The sequence below is a fragment of the Pongo abelii genome, chromosome 15 (assembly GCF_028885655.2).
Source record: "Pongo abelii isolate AG06213 chromosome 15, NHGRI_mPonAbe1-v2.0_pri, whole genome shotgun sequence".
Taxonomy (NCBI): Eukaryota; Metazoa; Chordata; class Mammalia; order Primates; family Hominidae; genus Pongo; species Pongo abelii.
In genome coordinates, this window is record NC_072000.2 from 89,864,306 (window position 1) to 89,881,219 (window position 16,914).

Consider the following 16,914-nt stretch of genomic DNA (forward strand, 5'->3'; position numbering starts at 1 on the left):
AGTATTCCATCATAGGATATGTCACATTTTGTTTATCTATCCATCAGTTGAAGGACATTTAGGTAGTTTCCAATTTTTGACTATTATGAATAATGCTACTAAGAACATTCATGTGAAACTATTTGCATGAACATATTTTCATTTCTCTTGAGTAGACACCTAAGAGTGGAATTGCTGGGTTATGTGGTAAATTTATGTTTTAACTTTTAAAGAAACCATCATGTCAAACTTTTTTCCAAAATAGCTGCACTAGTTGACATTCCCATCAGGAATGATTGAGGGGTCCAATTTCTCTACTTTCTTGCCAAGTCTTGGTTATTGTTTTTCTTATTATATCCTTTCTAATGGGTTAGAGTAGTATCTCATTGTGGTTTTGGTTTGCATTTCTTTAATGATGCTGAGGCCCCTTTAGCTATTATAGGCTTACTTCTATAATTTTTAAAGCCTCATGCTTAAGACAGACCTATGAAGAAGACATTGTCACTTTATGGGATCTGGCTTTTAGTTCAGAGATATTTAAAAAGTTTTGAAAGTACTTTTGGTTTTATCCATAATGACAAGAACAAATTTTCTTGCTGATGAGAGCATAAGATGCACAGTAGGTCACTGGGCTCAACTCTGGACAGGTTTCTCAAGACCTAGCATTCACTACTAGCTACCTCACTGTGACCCTGGATAAGGAGTTGACACTTAACTCATAATAGCATGTCATGGAGGGTGTGGGTGGCAGGCCTTCAGATAAAATAATTCATTTAGGAATGCTCTAAGGGATGAAGGCTCTACAAATAGAGGCATTTTAATGCCTACTGCTTGACTTTCTATCAACCCTGATCTATAATCCATGTTCTAGTATCTGCTGAACTTAAAAATAATCTAACACTATATTATTTATAAGGCATTAAAGGAAAAGGAAGAAGGAATTCCAGTATATAAACATGAAAATGCAGCAGAATCACTAGAAGGAAAAATAAATAAATAATTCAAAAACTGAACAATGCTGACCTTTCTGTGGTTTGATATTGTGCTTGGGATTGACTAGACAGACATCTCTTCAAAATACCAAGGAAAATGAGAAGGACTTTCAAAATCAAGCTCTTTATCATAGAAAAGAGCCCCTAGGCCTTGACAACCTACAAAACAGGCGGTTGGTCCAGACTAGCTCTTCTGTGTTTGGGAAGAATTTAACTCCTTTCCCTATATGATTAATAAAAAGCAAAAATCTAATACTAATAAATTCACTTTTATTCACAGTAAGTGATTGTCCAGCCTATTTATAAAATATTGTACTAAACGAAACTTTCAAAGGTAAGACAGAGACAGAGAAACAGGCACTATTTGTGAGGAACTGTTTAACTTTCTTATCAAGTTTTAGTGTTAATTTTATTTTTCAAAGATGTTTTATGTAGAGAAAAAGGAAACATAAAATCCAAGTGTTCCAACCATGTAAGTAAATGAGTTGACTAAATCCAGAAAACTCAAGCACTAAAATAATTCAAGAATAAAATTAAAAAGCAAAATAAAAGACTCACTTGAAAAACTTTACAGTTACCTCTATTAGCTAAGAAAAAGAAGGGTGAAAGAAAATTGGCTAAGCAATTATATGAATTTTTAAATAATACATGTAGTGAAAAGGCAAGCTCAGAATTCTCTGGTTTGAGGAAGTTTATTTCTAGGGTAGGTCAAGTTTATTTCTAGGGTAGCAAATGGTGGCACCTGAAAGCACTGCAGAGTTAACTGTGCAGGAACTAAGCATCTCTACACCTTTGAAGCTCTCAGAGGTTATATGGAACAAGGGTACCAACAAAGCAGGAAGTAGCAATGCAATTAAAACTCCATGAAGTGGCTGAAAGTTAGATGAACTAAAATATATCTCACACTAAATTGTGTTCACATTAATTATATAAATTATGTTTATATAATTTATATTATTTAATTATATAAATTATATAAATATATAAATCATTTATATTTATATATTATATAAACACATTAATTATATAAATAATGACAGCTTATTCTTATTTTGAGCTTTGAAACACCTCACTTTACTTGATCTTTTCATACCTACCCTGACAGATGATCTTTATTACACTTTTTTTCTTTGATAAAAGGGATGCTGAGGCTCAGAGCAGTTACGTGATTTCCCTGGTAAGATGGAGACATGAAGTAAGATCTTCCAAGACCAAGCTCAGAGCTCTTTCTAACTGCATAAAGTTTGAGTGCAAATATTCATTTTTTTCTGTGAATAAGCACTCTTGAAAATTGCCCCTGTCCTTCCAAAGAAGGCAATTTTATTTTTCTAGCACGTTGATAGATACTGAGAGAAAGTACATATGAATTTTAATTCAGAATCTCATTTACATGTTTGATTAAGTGTGTTTTCCCAGATTAAAACATCACTTCCCTCTTTATCAGAGCTATAGTTAGATATAGGTAGACTCGGTAACATTTTGTACAATGTTAGCATCTACGTTTGAATAAGTCCCTAGGTAGATCTTTTATCTCTTTGTATGCCCTTCTTAAAAAGGTGTTACCTTCACTTATTCCTCCCAGTGCAGTTGGAGAATGTTTGATCAAGTTTTTGCCAGCTTCCCTGTGGAACAGAGAGCAACTGCTTAACAAATGGCAGGTTTATGTAAGAGGAAATCTCCATGGTTTAACGTGCTTTTGTTTCCTGCCAGTATGTACCTTCTGTGTTTGTTCACGCATAATCATCTTGTAACCTGCACAGAAAGGCAAAGAAACCACGGCTTGAGGAAATGGATATTCAAGCAATTACTTCCACGCTGATTTTCCAATTCTTGGCCAAAAGGACTTTCCTTGAGACTGGGGACTCCAGTAGCTGGGACTGCTGTATGCAGAAGGCTGGATATAAAACAATGCTACAAAGTCCCTAGTAAAATCAGTACATTGTCAAAAGAGCCTCATCATCATTTGAATGAGGCCTTTTCTCTAGAGAGAACCTGTTTCAGGGCACAAAAGTACTTTGCATATATCTAAATTGTTCTATTTCCCTAAAGAGAGGATAATTATTTTTCTATGGGTCTCCTCTAGACTTTGAGGTTTGACAGATAGGGACTGAATCTATTCATTAAGAGCCTGCTACATGTTTTGTGTTTTCTACAGATGTGTGTTGGATAAATGGATGAGCCATTTACTGTAGAGTAGTGTTTCAAAATCAGAAGGTATGCATTTCAATGTCACAGATTCATGTGAATCAAGTCACACTCACTAAAGGATGTCATAGATTGAGTACTTTATACTCATAAGAGAAAAGAAAACCCTCTTCTCCATAGTGTGGTAGGCATGGGTTTCCTTACACTGGTCCACATCTTGGAGAAAAAGATGCTCTCTACCTGACAGGAGCTTATTTGTGAACTCAGCAACCATGTTTTGAGCATCAATCAGGTGAAAGTTCTATACTGGACACTAAGAGAATAGAAAAGTGAAACCAACTTAACTCTTGGAGTCAATAAGATCTAGACATGAGATTAAACATGTAGATTGCTAATATTACTTTAAGGGAGAATGAAATGAGTATCATAATGGTGGAAAAATGTAAGAGAGAAGTTTAGGATGTAATAGATATTATCTTTTCATAGAGAAGTTGGAGTTTTGAACCATCCAGAAATGTGGCAATGGGACTGGAAAAAAGGGAGAATTAAAAAAAAAAAAAAAAAAAAACTTTACCAAGATTTGGAGAATGACTGGGTTTGGGAATTGTAAAACGCAGACTAACTGAAAATTGCTTCAAAATATGTAGCCAGAGGAGATTGTTGAGCACTTTCCTTTTTCCTTTTTCTTTCTTTTTTTTTTTTTTTTTTGAGACAGAGTCTCACCCTGTTGTCCAGGAGGGAGTGCAATGGCACGATCTCAGCTCACTGCAACCTCTGCCTCCCAGGTTCAAGCAGTTCTCCTGCCTCAGCCTCCAGAGTAGCTGGGATTACAGGTGCGCATAATCATGCCCGGCTAATTTTTTGTATCTTTAGTAGAGACAGGGTTTCACCAGGCTAGTCTCGAACTCCTGACTTCATGATCCACCCACCCCAGACTCCCAAAGTGCTGGGATTACAGGCATGAGCCACTGCACCCGGCCTGTTCAGCACTTTCCTAAGGAAATACAGGAGGACTTCTCTAAACTGCATACAGGAAAAATTTCGTGAGAGATTATTCCCGAGTAAATTTGATATTTGAGATGTTTACAAGTCATAAACGCTTATTTTGCTCATTTAAAAATTCTAAATTCATGAGGGTGGGCCAGATTTAGTGACTCACTTTCAAAGAACAGAGTATTGAAAGGGCAAATAACTTTATAGTAGAGAACCCTGGTATGAAATATCTTGGAGAATGTTAATGTCATCAGTGGCATCATGCTGATATCATATGCCAGCTGACATGATGTGACCAGTAAGGCATTCCACCTCTGATGCTTTTCACCAAGAACTATAGCTAGAGTCTAATCATGAGAAAACTTTAGATGAACCAAAAGTGATAGATATTCTACAAAATACCTGACTATCACTTCTCAAAACTTACAGGATCATATAAAACAAGAAAAGACTGAAAAATTATACAGAATACAGGAGATAGGATGTTTAAAGGCAACGTGGTATCCTAGATGAGATCCTAAAACAGGAAAGAGACTTAGTGGAAAACCTGATGAAATATGAATAAAGTTTAAGTTTTAGTTAATAGCAATGTAGCTGGTTTCTTAGTTTTGATAAATGTTCTAAGGTAATGTGAGATGATAACATCAGGGGAAACTGACAATGTTTACACTAATATAATTTGTTAATATTTTGAAGGCTGATGCGGTGTGATGTAATGATAATATCATTAGCAGTAACAACAAGTCAAATTTCTAAAGCACTTTCATATATGCTGACTCATGGTGGGACAATGTTATAAGGCTGGCAGAACAGGGATTTTTTTAATGTCCATTTTATAAATGAAGAGGCACCTCAGAGTTGAATTTACCCAAGATCAAAACTGAGCTGAAATCATGATCTTATTATATTGTGTTATTTTTACTTTCACAAAGTATTAGAAGAGAAAGGCCAATGTACATATGTGTGTATAGATGGGGAATGATGTAAGAAACGTGCGGATGGGGGATTAAAGAATTTGAGATGACAATCAATTTCAACTGAAAGGAAAACTATCGAGGACTGAAGTCTTAAGAATAGTGGGCTGACCCTCTGTTTTTTGAAGCTTGCAGATTTGCTTTTTGTTTTTCTTTCACCCACTTCTCTTATGGATCAGTGAGTTTCCTAAGAAAAACAAAGTAACCTAATTGTTATAGTTTTGTAAGTCTGCAAAATTATTGCTCTTTGCAGTCCCTGAGCCACATTTCCCATTCGTTTGCTTCCTCTGGCCCCATCATCACACATTTCTAAAGCTGACTCATAGGTCATGTGCATATGAAATTTGTTACGATTCTGCTTGTAATTTGGCGTGATATTTTTCCTTACTTAGTTTTCCTTGTCCTGATTACAATAGCTGCAACCAATAGCTTTTAATAGGTGGCACATACTCATAACATGGTTTGCTCAAGGTTTAGAAACAGCAATAATTTAAAATATGAATTCTGTTCATCTGCAGCAACCCCCTCCCCCATTTTCAATCTCATTCATTTTCTAGCAGCATAAATCAGAAAGCAAAACCTTTGTTGCTTTAAAGATCCTGCTTTGCCTTTTAAAAATGTGTTCTTAAAGATGAAATAATTATGCTGCTTTCCTGGATCAAGATTTCAAAGGAAGAACCTCCTGCGGATACTTATGTACACTTACATATGAAAATGGATGTTTAAACGCAGGTAGATGAGTATTTGTCCTAAAATGTGATCTTCCTTGTTGATGCTGGAGCTTGAGGAGCTATCCCTATGCTCTGCTGCCACCTTGGAAACTCAGAAGGATTTACAACGGAGTTCTGCACAGGGAAAGCTGGAAGCAGCATTCCCACAGCCTCTTCTGGGGCTGGCAAGGCTCAGAGAGGCATTTGAAATGGCTATTATTGACACCCATAGACTTGGGTATGTTTCAGAGAGAAAGTATAACATCTATCTCATGGGAAAACACACTTTCTCTGTTTTTAAATAACTCCGTTTCAGCAAGATCCATGTGTGTAGCCTCTGAATGCTCTATAAAGGCTCCGTATTTCTTTCTTCTTTCCTTAGTCTGGAATGGAGACAGAAGAAGGATTCGGTTGAAGATGTCCGTGTGTGGATCTCAGTTTGCGCCCTGAGCGACGTCCTGGCTCATTTGGGTGTGACGGTGGCAGCAGAGGCGCTCTGCTGACTGTTTTTTCTTGTCTAAGCTTCCATTCTGCATCCACAATATGACTCGCCTTCCACTCCAGTTAACTTCTTGGAAGTCCAGAGCACTTAGTCAAAGCTGTTTATAAAATGCAAAGCATCTGGGCGGCCAAGGCAGAGGCTCCTGTATTCTCTATGTAACCGCCTCCAAAAAAGCTGGGAAATTTCGCGGATCAAAATGTAGGCGCTTAAAGCTGACCTGCTGCTGTCAATGTTGGGACTTAGATACATTTTTGCATCGTCATTCTTGTGTGTGTTTCCCGTTTATTCCATTCTAAGGCTCAGGCTCGCGCTGTCTCTCGCGCGCGCTCTCCCCTCTCTCCATTTCCCATTCACACATCAAACTCCGTCCTCCGCACCCCTATCTTCCGGTGTCTTCTTAGTTATGTGAATGTGTGTCATTAGGCTTACTCGGACACTGGATGGGTGAGTGGGAGGCAGCTTTTCTTGCGGTTTCATTTACACTTGGCATGGGTGGGTGGGTGCCCTCCACAATTCGTCTCGCACACGGAACACAGTTAAAATCTGTAGCTAGAACGAGTGAAGCGTTCCGAATCTTTAAAGCGCAGCTAGGACAGGAAATAATACAGGGTTGGGGGATGTGGACGGGGGCGGAGAGCAGAGAAGTAAAGGAATAAAACCAACTTCGCTGGCAACTTCAATAAATCCGGTAACTGGAGGCAAAAAATAGACTCCGAGGGATGGGTCTTGTCCGGATGAAACGCTAGGGCTCCTTCCCATCCTTGAATCTGGGCGCTGGAAGCCAGCCACGGGCGTCTTGCCACGCGAGTGCCCCTAGACAGCAACACACCCACTGGAAACGCACGTGAACAAAGCTCTCGCCCCCGGGAGCCGCTGCCTGCGGTTTCCTAGTCGATCCCAGCTTCTCTAGGGAGTGTCAGGCGCACACAGGGTTAAGTTAGTTCCCTCCCTGGTAGGAGGGAGAGGAGGAGGAGGGGAAAAGCAGCATACTGTCTCAGGCTGAGTACCTTGTAGTTAGTTGTACGTTCGAAACCTGTCGCCGTCACTTGCGCGTTTGGCATTATCCATTGTCACCGCGGAGGAACGAGCGCTCGAGATATCATCAGTGCCCGCAAATCTCCGCGCCAAGGCGCTGCGCTACTCCCTTCCGAGGTGCGCCTCTGGTACTCCGTCCCGGGTGCCCAGCAGCGGCGAGGCGGCATCTCCGCTCCCGCCGCCGTGTCCACCGATCCCTCGGATCAGGGTGGCAGTTCTCAACGATGGGCAGGAGGGACCTCGGCGGCGACCCTTAAAACAATACCATGCCCCGGGATCCCCGCTGCTGCCGCGCCAGCGTCTTCCCTTTCCACCTCCCTGACCCTGTCGGATTCGGATGAGCCCATTGCAAGGAGAAGACGCAGCCGTCAGGTAAAAGGGGCTGCGGTGCCAGGTGAAGTTTCCAGTAACCGGCCGAGCTGCTGCTACGCTGGCACCACGCTGTCTCTTCGGGGGATTTTTTTTTTTTTTTGAAAGAGCTGGGGGTGGTCATCTTAAGTGGGGTGTTCTAGGCTTTGTCTTTCACCTGGAGAGAAAATAGGCAGCTTAGCTCTCTCTCGACTTTGGGGACATCTGTCTGCTGGTCGAATCCACCTCCTCTAAGGAGCATCATGACTGAGTTCTGGGTCAAAACGCAAATTTTCTTGCCTGGTAGATGCATCGATGCTAAATTGGGGTTCTCAGTGCCCCTAACCTTGTCAGAGTTCAGTCTCCTACTTCCTTAGATTGAATCTCTTAACTTTCACCAGTAACAACCCTCTCCCCTCCACAAGCTGTTGTTAATGTCACCAGCGTTATTATCAGGCTGTTTTATCTAAAGACACCAGCCTGCTACCTGCCCGTAATCTGGGATCTATTAGCAGTTGAACAGATGCAGTGGATACTAATTCCTTTTCCTTCGAGTTGGGGGGGCGGGTGCTTTTTCCAAAACCAACTCCCTTCCAGCCCTGCTTGTCCTCTTCGGGCTGGCGGGCACTGAGCTGGGGCTATCGCGCCTTTCTAGAGCGCCTGCGGAGGTGGCGAAGGCTCGGGGAGCACAGGAGGTGGAATCGGGATCGAGTTCCTTGAGCCGCGTGCGTGGGACGCAGGGAGAGAGCGAATAACGCCCCCAGGCGCTGAATGCAGGGGCAAGGAGCCAGCGAGGGTGGCTGGAGCAGGGCCTTGCCAGCTGTTACCAAGTCTCTCCACAGGCTTGGGCGCTTGGGGCCTCCTGGAAAGATCCCTCCGCCGCGCTGACCAGTATGGGGCTCGCTCCCGCACTTTGAGGGCTGCCGCGGTCTTTCGTCATTTGTAATCAAGCCCAAGATCAAGGTTGCAAGTTGAGGTCGGGTTACTGACAACGGGAATGAAGCCATAGGGGAAGAGGATGACTGGGACGGGCTGGACCCATACTTGATACCCGGGAAACTCCTAGAGCGTGTGGTGCTCCTGCCAGCGGCAGTTACTGGTGGAGCTGAGGCCACCGCTACTGTCGTCGTTGGCGCTTTGCTTCTGGAACCTCCCAGCAAGATGGCACTCACTGTCTGTTCCCTTCCGATTAGCACCCCCAGCCGCGCCCCCTCCTCCCCGGGATACGTATTAGTCACACACTGTGGGGAGAAGATGGGCTATGTAAATGTAAGTTAACGCGCTTTCCTAGCCACCTTTGCATAATGCAACAGGAACAGCGACCCGCGCGCACGAACCGGGTAGTGTGCGCGTGTGTGTGCGCGCGTGTGTGAGCGCGTGTGCCAGCGTGCGTCTCCGCGCGGGCGTGCGTCTGGGTGGATCCTTGCGTGGCTTGGGAGGCAAATCGGGCGTTTCTCCAAGTCGTCTTAACATGATTTAGGCTCTCAAATACGTGAAGGCGGTAGACACAACAGGGATGCGAAGGAAATAAAAAACAATTGAGGAAGTGGAGCCAAGTCACTCAGGCTTTGAACTGAGGACGAGGAGTGCGGTCGCGCCTGGGGCGCGTCCGGAAATCATCCTCAGCCTGTGGCGGCCACCGCCCCAGTTAAACTCTTCTGCGGGGAGAGTTGAGCAGATCCCTGGGGGGTTGGTCCTGGGCTAGTTTTAAACTCTCCGGTTGCATCTCGCGTGGCCCCACCGACGGCGCGTCTCGGCGTAGCTCTTGGCGCGGGCTCGTTCTCCCTCTTCTGTTCAGATTCAGCCTCACCGGACTTGTTACAACATGACAGCAACTTACTGGAGGCAGGAGGAGCAGCACGAAATAAGATGAGAAAACCAAAAACATCTCCTCCTTCCTAAATAGAGACGTGCACCTAGTTTTTTTACTTGTTTGTTTGTTTTTTACATTACCCTTTAACCTTTGGAAAGAGACTGCGAAGTGGAAACGTTTTGCCTGTACAGAAATCAGGCTTCTTAGCTGTCAAGACTGTTTCCTAATCTTTAGGCTGAATCTCTCTTTGTCCGCTGCAATCTATGGGGAAATTTAACAACGCTCTTGCCAGAAGCAGCCAGGGTGAAGGAAGAAAGTGGGGGTGTTTAAATTAATCCTATTAAATTTTGGATTACTCCCCCAGTTAAAGTCATTTAAGGTGGTCCAGGATGAGGGAACTAGTGATGGGGTGAGGAGTGGCGGGCACATCACCAAGGTTGCCTGCATTTGAAATAACGCCATTTTGGTTGAGAGGTTTGCTGTATTTCACCCTCTAATCTCACATTTCGATCATTTCTCAGTGTCTAAGTAATAGATCCTCCCTCTTGGCAATACACCATTAAGCAGGTATGGGGAAAATCTCCTTTCAGGGTTCAGATGGTGACATTATCCCTAAGGGTTGGTGGTAGGAACGGCATGTGCCGGGTAGATAGAGAGAAGGTCAGCGTGGCATCTGCCGGGTTAGCCAGGCGCTCTGCAACTCTTTTCAGAGAGGACAGGGTTAAAAGCCAAGTCTGACTTTGCCTCTTGGAAATCGCTGGGTAGCAGCCGCGCCTCCCAAGCATTCTTTAAACCAGAAAAGTAGGAGGGACTCCGGGAGAGAGGGAGGGAAAGAAAGAGGGCTCCAGGAGCGGAGCGCCCCAGAGCTCGAGGGACGGAGGGAGAGGAGGAGCGCGGGAGCTGCGGAGGCGATCCCGCGAATTCATTACTGTAAACATATCCGGGGGTGTCAGGAGGGGTGGGGGTGGGGGCCGCGGCGCCTACATTAGCCCAGCCGCGTCGGATTGAGGCAGTAGTGTGGTCTGAGCAGCCTCCAGACCCACGCCGGGCGGGCGCAGCACTTGGAGCGAGCCCTGCGCCCGCCCCCGCGCAGCGCCGCACGCCCGGCTCCGAGCTGTCCGCACACACGCTTCGGAGGAGAGCCCGCCTAGCTCTCCCGCCGAGTCCCGGGATCCTCCAAATCCGAGGAGCTCCGGCGCCGCGGGGCAGCTTTCCGCCGCCTTCCCCGCTCGCTGTACTTCTTTTGGGGTTCGTTGGCTTGGCGAAGCGGAGAGGGGGAGGCGGAAGAGGAGAGAAGACGGGGGCCGCGGCGGCCGAAGCCAAGAGAAAGTGGCATGCCCGAACCCTGGAGGCGGAGGTGGCGGAGGACGGGGGAAGACGATGCCGCAGCTCCGTAGGGGACGTAGGCGAGAGCAAGCGAGGCGAGCTGGGCGCCCCGGCCCCGGCCCGCTGTGGGGAGGCGCTCACCGCTCTGAGGCTCCGGCCTTCGCACCCCCGCGCCCCGACGCTGCGGGCGACAGGGCTTGGCTCCAGCAGCCGCCGCCGTCGCCGCCGCCGCCACCCGGAGGACCCAGCAAAAGTTTGGATCTGGGGGAGGGCGCGGCGCTGAGCGGGATTGCCGCCAGGGCTGGAAGGAGACCTCGAGAACCTTTGCAGGTAACGCGCGCCCCCAACCCTCTTCTTCCATGCCCCGCCGCTGCGCTCCCGCTTCTTCCCAGAGCCTTTCCTGGCCCTCGCGGGTCTGGCAGAAAGTAAGAGGGAGGCGAAGTTCAAGATCCCGGGGATGAGCACCGAGCGCTGGCAGATCACTAGTTACGTTAGAGAGGCAGCTGTGCTGAGAGGCAAATCCCCCCAGGAGTGGGTGAGAACCCTCAGCCCCAGCTGGTGCCTCATCTTGTAGCTCTTTGGAAATTTGGAATGTGAATCCAGGGGCTTTTAGTATTCTTCAGTCCAGAGAAATGGTTCACGGATTTCACTTACCGCACGCTCCCCCCTTCACAGTGTCAGCCGTTTAGCATTTTAAAAAAATGATTGGAGCCCACTCCCTACTCGCCTGCTTCGTTTAGCTGGACAGCAAATTTCAGGGGTGAAATATTGCAAGCAAAGAGGAAAAAATATCCTTTCCCCTTTTGACATCCCTGGAATCCTCCTTCCCTCCCTTCACCTTCTGGTATCATAAAATAGGAACTTTAGAAGTTACATTTTCATTCAGGGGTGAGGTGAAACGTGTTAGCTATTGGTGATGTGAATTTGCCACGACTGTCCGTATGTGTGTTTGTGTGTGTGCGTGTGTTTGGGGGAGGGGGTTAGTGGTGTTGCAGAGAGGCGGAATTTTTCTCGGTGGCCTGACGCGCAGTGGTCCTAAGGTAGTGAGTGGCCGCGTGTGCGCATTGAGGCGGCGGCAGCGCAGAGAAGACGGTCACGTTTCCCGAACGGCAGCCTTACTTAGGCTAAGAAAATAGCTGCAGCTCACTCCAAAAGCAAAAAGATTCCAGCCCCAACCACCCGACGCCCCCTTTCCCCCAACTGAGTTTTTAGTTTCAAAGCAGCTCAGCGTTTGCTGCTGCTATCTTTATTATGATCATTATTTATTCGCCTGGAAACTCATCCTGTCTTCTCCTGTGAATGGGAATCAGTCTTCAAGAGCTTTTGATTAATTTTAGTAAGAGAATCTCTTGTAAAGCTTACAGTTAGCTAACCAAGTGCAAAGCACAAATCCGTGTAAACGCTCGCTCAAGAGTGCAAGGTGCTGATTAGATTTCTTCACATGCTGCATTTGCTATGCAAAGCCTCTTCTAAATGGGAGCTATTGCTCCCCACTCAGCTGGGAGGCTCTTTAATCACACAGGGTTTCAGGGCGCTTTGGAGCATGTCCACTCGCTCACAGACTTATTGCTAAATTTATTATGTCTAACTTCTCACAACCAAAAGCTAATATGAAGGTTAGCTTCCATATCGGACCGATATTGTCTGTAGACTTAACCGGTATGACCTTAATAAATACCCAATGAAAAGCCCCCGCTCCCAAAAAAAAAAAAAAAAAACATTTTGAGGTAAATAGAATGCAGATTGGCATTTGTCCAGGGATATATTAGGTTGTTCAGTGTGAATGTAAAATTTTAGGTCCGTATTTGAAGTGTTAGAACTAGATTCTGATTTGTTTTCATTACTGAACAACATGGGCCAGCTACTTACGACGGGCAGGCCACCAGTCACCATATTAGCAGAGAATCAATCTGTGGGTAATACGCATACCGTGAAAAGTTGCTTCTTTCTCCACAGCGTTATTGCGTCTGAGAATACTACTTCTCTTCCTCCCTTCCTTGAAAGCCCGAAACAGGATAGGGTTAAACCATTTAGGGATTTTTAATAATCACTGAAGACAGTGCAACACCATACTGTCATGTTGAGTTGCAAATATCTTTGACTGGAGGAGGTTGGAAGATGAAATTTCAAACATTATTCCACGTCTCTGCCAGTAGATAGAAGAAATTGTAAAAAGAATTGGGCTAGCTGTACTGTAGCAGAACCTATTACAAACCTAGCATGGAAGGAATGCTGTTTTTTTTTTTTTGTTTTTTTTTTTTTTTTTTTGTTTTTTTTTAAAAAGCGCATGTCTTAACACTTCAGTAGTTTCATTGCAGTTTTAGAAATTCCAGGGGATGCTTTTAGCAGAAGAAAGTAGATTCCCAAATGACACCATGCTGGGCTACCCTGGAGTTCCCAAAGCAGTCCTGGCTTTTCCTGTATGTTAGGTTTCAGATGATGTGGTCATATACGAGTTTGACTTTGACCGGCTGGATCTAATTTGAACCTTGTCTGATGCCGGTTACATTTATATTCTGGCCTGCTGGAGAGTTGGATTTAGGATTTAGACAACTTTATATTTTCCCAGTTTGAAGCTGTAGTTTTAAGAAAGGCTCAAGTACGTACAAGTCCAGAAACTTTATTCTGTAGAGACCCAGTGTGAACATCTGATCTAGTTTGACTCTTGAGCTTTGTACTTTACAAGGAAGAATTCCTGCTTCTGGGATCTGAAGCGTCTGAAGTTAAAAAACAGCAAGGGTGCCGAGCGGCTTTTGGTTTTGCTCTCTGTTTAGAAGACTCAAAAAAGGTCAAGGTGATGTAATGTTTGTATTCAGGTCAGACTTTTCTGGATAATCATCTTTTGATATCTTTAATTTCAATTCGAGTTCCTTTTTCACTAGATTACTTTAATAACTTTGTGGTTTCTTCTGCAGTGATTCAAATTCAGTCCATTAGTGACCTCTATCTGTGAGAAGTGAACACTCATTTTTTTTTTCCTTCTCATCAAAGTCTGAAGGTGATGTCGAGGGTGCTGGGGGTGAATCCCAACAGTTCTGTAGTTCTTTCTGGATATTTCAGTTTACCTAATTTGATTTTTCCAATACAGAGTTCAATATGGATAATGACATTTAATTACAGTAATAAAAATGTTATGGACTAATAGAGAGGCAACTAAATGGTTATTCCATATAGCATTGACAATGTGATCAACATAAATAAAACACCAGAGCTATCCACTGCCAATGAAGGGATTGTACAGTCAGGCTGACTATTGTTTTGGGACTCACAATGCTGCTGAATGTAAGTGAAATTTTATTGCTCCTAAGTGCTTACATAACAAGGGAAACTTGAGAGGAGCTCAGAATATGTATGTGGTAACTGGACTTCTTGGTAGCTGTGTGTATATGTCTTTAAATTCTGCTGTGCTTCTACTGTGAACTTATGGTACAGATCAAAGAGTGTGAGAAGAATATTTATAAACAGATGGTCCTTTTAAGGAGACTTTAAAAATCTGATTCCTAATCCAGGTTTGTCTTGTGAGGGTTTTCAGATAGAAATTTCAATTTTAGCTGATTATTTCAAATGCTAATTGAAGACAAAGTTTACTGAATTTCTTAGGTGGGTGGATACCATTATCTGACATTTTCCAGATGGTTTTTGATCTAGTGGTATTTGGGGATATGGAATTTTTAGGAGGTTTTCTTTCTTTTCCCTTGGGCAATTTTTACACAAAAGACTTTTTTAAGACTAGCTATTATTATTATTAAAGTTAAACAACCATTGTCTTACTTCAGACAACTTTCTTACCTTTTCTACTCTCCAAATTGCTTTTGTGCAATTATATCTTTCTTCTAAAACTACATGTCGCGAATTGAAGTATCAGTATACTTTTACTCCTTTCAGTAATAAAGGACCTCCAATTACGTATCTGTTTATAGTAAAACACACACACACATACATCAAGAACCATTTTAAGACAGAGATTCTTTTCAAGGTTTTAAGTATGTTCCTTTTTTAAAGGCTATGACACAAATATTGTAATAAAAATATCCTGTGTTCTAATGAATACAGAGACTTATTTCAGTCTCATGGAACAGTAAAACACTGTACTAGTAAAATAATCGGTGGTATTTTGAGTACATGGTCAAAATCTGTTAGAAGCTTCATGTTTTTTTTTTTTTTTTTTTTTTCTTCCTTAGCGAATTTCACATCTACTGGTGTTTTTGGTTTTCTTTGATTTCTTCTACTGTGGCTCTTTGAAGTGATTCAAAATTAAACAGTAGCTACTTTTTCAGGGAAATTCATCATGTTGCGTTCAGGATTCCAGAAGAGTTAATGATGCAGAAAACGTTCTGTAAAATATCTTTCTAAAAGAAGTCCTTCTCTTGCAAGCCTCCCACTTACTGGCCTCCTATACCATTTGCAGTGAATTGGAACTCCGTTATTTATTTATTTTTCAAATACCACCTCTAACTTAATTTAATGTAGGATGTGTTCCTGCAAAAGTGTGCAGTGCCATGTGCCTTGAGTCACCCAAACAAAAGCAGTGTCATTGTTACATCCGGATCTGTTAATCAAGGAAGGTCAAAGAAAATATTCTTATATAGTTTGGAAAGTCAAAAGGGCACGTTGATGATTCTCAAACACTGGTCAGTTATTCTACTGATACTTAATAAGGACATGCTTTTTCTGGCAGTTTAATGGTTAAAGACCTCAACCATTTTTGAAGCATTCACAAAATAACTCTCTGGAGCTACTAACCATTAGATGCTCATTAGAACTGAGCAGTTTTTTCCCCCCACTTTGTTCCCAGGTTGCTTTTAAGGGAATGTGCAAGAAACTTGGAAAAAGGTCTTCTGTTCCCTTCGGTTCACATGTCATACTGTTATATTTCAGTTCTCTTTATTAGAGCTTTCAAGACACAGATAAAAGAATCTTCCATCTGAACCCCTTAAGAACCTGAGGGCTTTTGGATTTAAACTCACTGAAAAGATATCAGGTCCCAAAGTTTACAGATGATATTAGGCCTCAGAACAATTGAAACCACCTTCAGCAGGGAGCAAAATAACAGTGGCTCCTAAAATTGGTTCACAAATATACTGTCCATTGAAGTCAACAGAGGTCATATGGCTGAATGGAAAACATTAGACGCATATCAGTCCTGAAATAGGTTCACATGCTGGTGTCACTCTTAGCCCCAGCTGCCTCTACATGTCACTTTCATCAGAATCCAGCATCTAAACAGCCTCTGTAATGATTTCCTCTCCCACTTTGCTCCCAAAATTGGACTCAAGTACTTAGACAAAGGAAATAATGCAAGGAATTGTAATATTCATCACATCTAATAGACAAAGTGGAGGTAAGAGGTTTGTTTGCGTGCCTATGGGCCAGAGGTTCCAGGAATCTCTTTTTAACATTGATTTTGAGAGCACATTCGTATCCAACCTCATCACTCCGGGCCCTTACATTTTCCAGTTCTCACATCCAGGATTTCATTTATTTCTCACAACTGCCTCTGAATTTATACAAGAAAGTCCTACCTGCCTCACTTCTGATTGGGTAACTGGAGCCAGAAAGAAGTTAAGGGTTACTAAGGCTGGGCATTTTACATTTTATCATATAGATGTAGAATTCTGCAGATAGAATTGAGAAGTTCCATTCTTTATGAAACCACCCAAAATGATGAGAGTTGTTTGTTTTAGTTAGAACAGTAAAAAAAATCACAAGCCTAGAAATATTTAGATTTAAAATAATAGCATTTCACTCTTCAGCATTAGATTAGATGACAAGTTTGCCTGTTCTGAATGAATATAATCCTATGATGTAGGTATTAGGCACTTTGTGGTGGGGAGTGAGACATAAATGAGATTGCTTTGGGGGAAGGAAAAGAAAACCTACATTCTCATGTCAGCATACTTCTTTCTATTTTCAGCCTTGTATGAATTACTTAATCTCCTGGAGACTTAATTTCCTCTCTACAGAGTTCAACAGAGTTGTTGAGAGGTCACATAAGATTAATGTGTGTGAAAATACCTTGATAACAATACAGTGTTATATTCCTATAAAGAGACATTATTCAAATTAATAACATTTATCACTGCATGCCTGTCTTGTG

The 16,914-nt window shown here is 43.1% G+C and overlaps 2 protein-coding genes across 3 annotated transcripts in view; both read left to right on the forward strand.

The window, feature by feature from the left end:
- The first annotated feature begins 3,802 nt into the window (after window positions 1-3,802).
- Window positions 3,803-16,914, forward strand: part of FLRT2 (fibronectin leucine rich transmembrane protein 2) — a 101,933-nt gene continuing 88,821 nt past the window's right edge. For both annotated transcript variants that reach the window (XM_054530344.2, XM_003778349.5), the window contains exon 1: window positions 3,803-7,702. The gene's annotated coding sequence lies outside the window, so the exon portion shown is untranslated. The remainder of the gene's footprint in view (window positions 7,703-16,914) is intronic.
- Window positions 10,518-16,914, forward strand: part of LOC134760092 (AP-4 complex accessory subunit RUSC1-like) — a 37,387-nt gene continuing 30,990 nt past the window's right edge. The window contains exon 1 of the mRNA XM_063715669.1: window positions 10,518-11,147. Coding sequence (XP_063571739.1) covers window positions 10,872-11,147 — 276 coding nt within the window. The 5' untranslated portion in view covers window positions 10,518-10,871. The remainder of the gene's footprint in view (window positions 11,148-16,914) is intronic.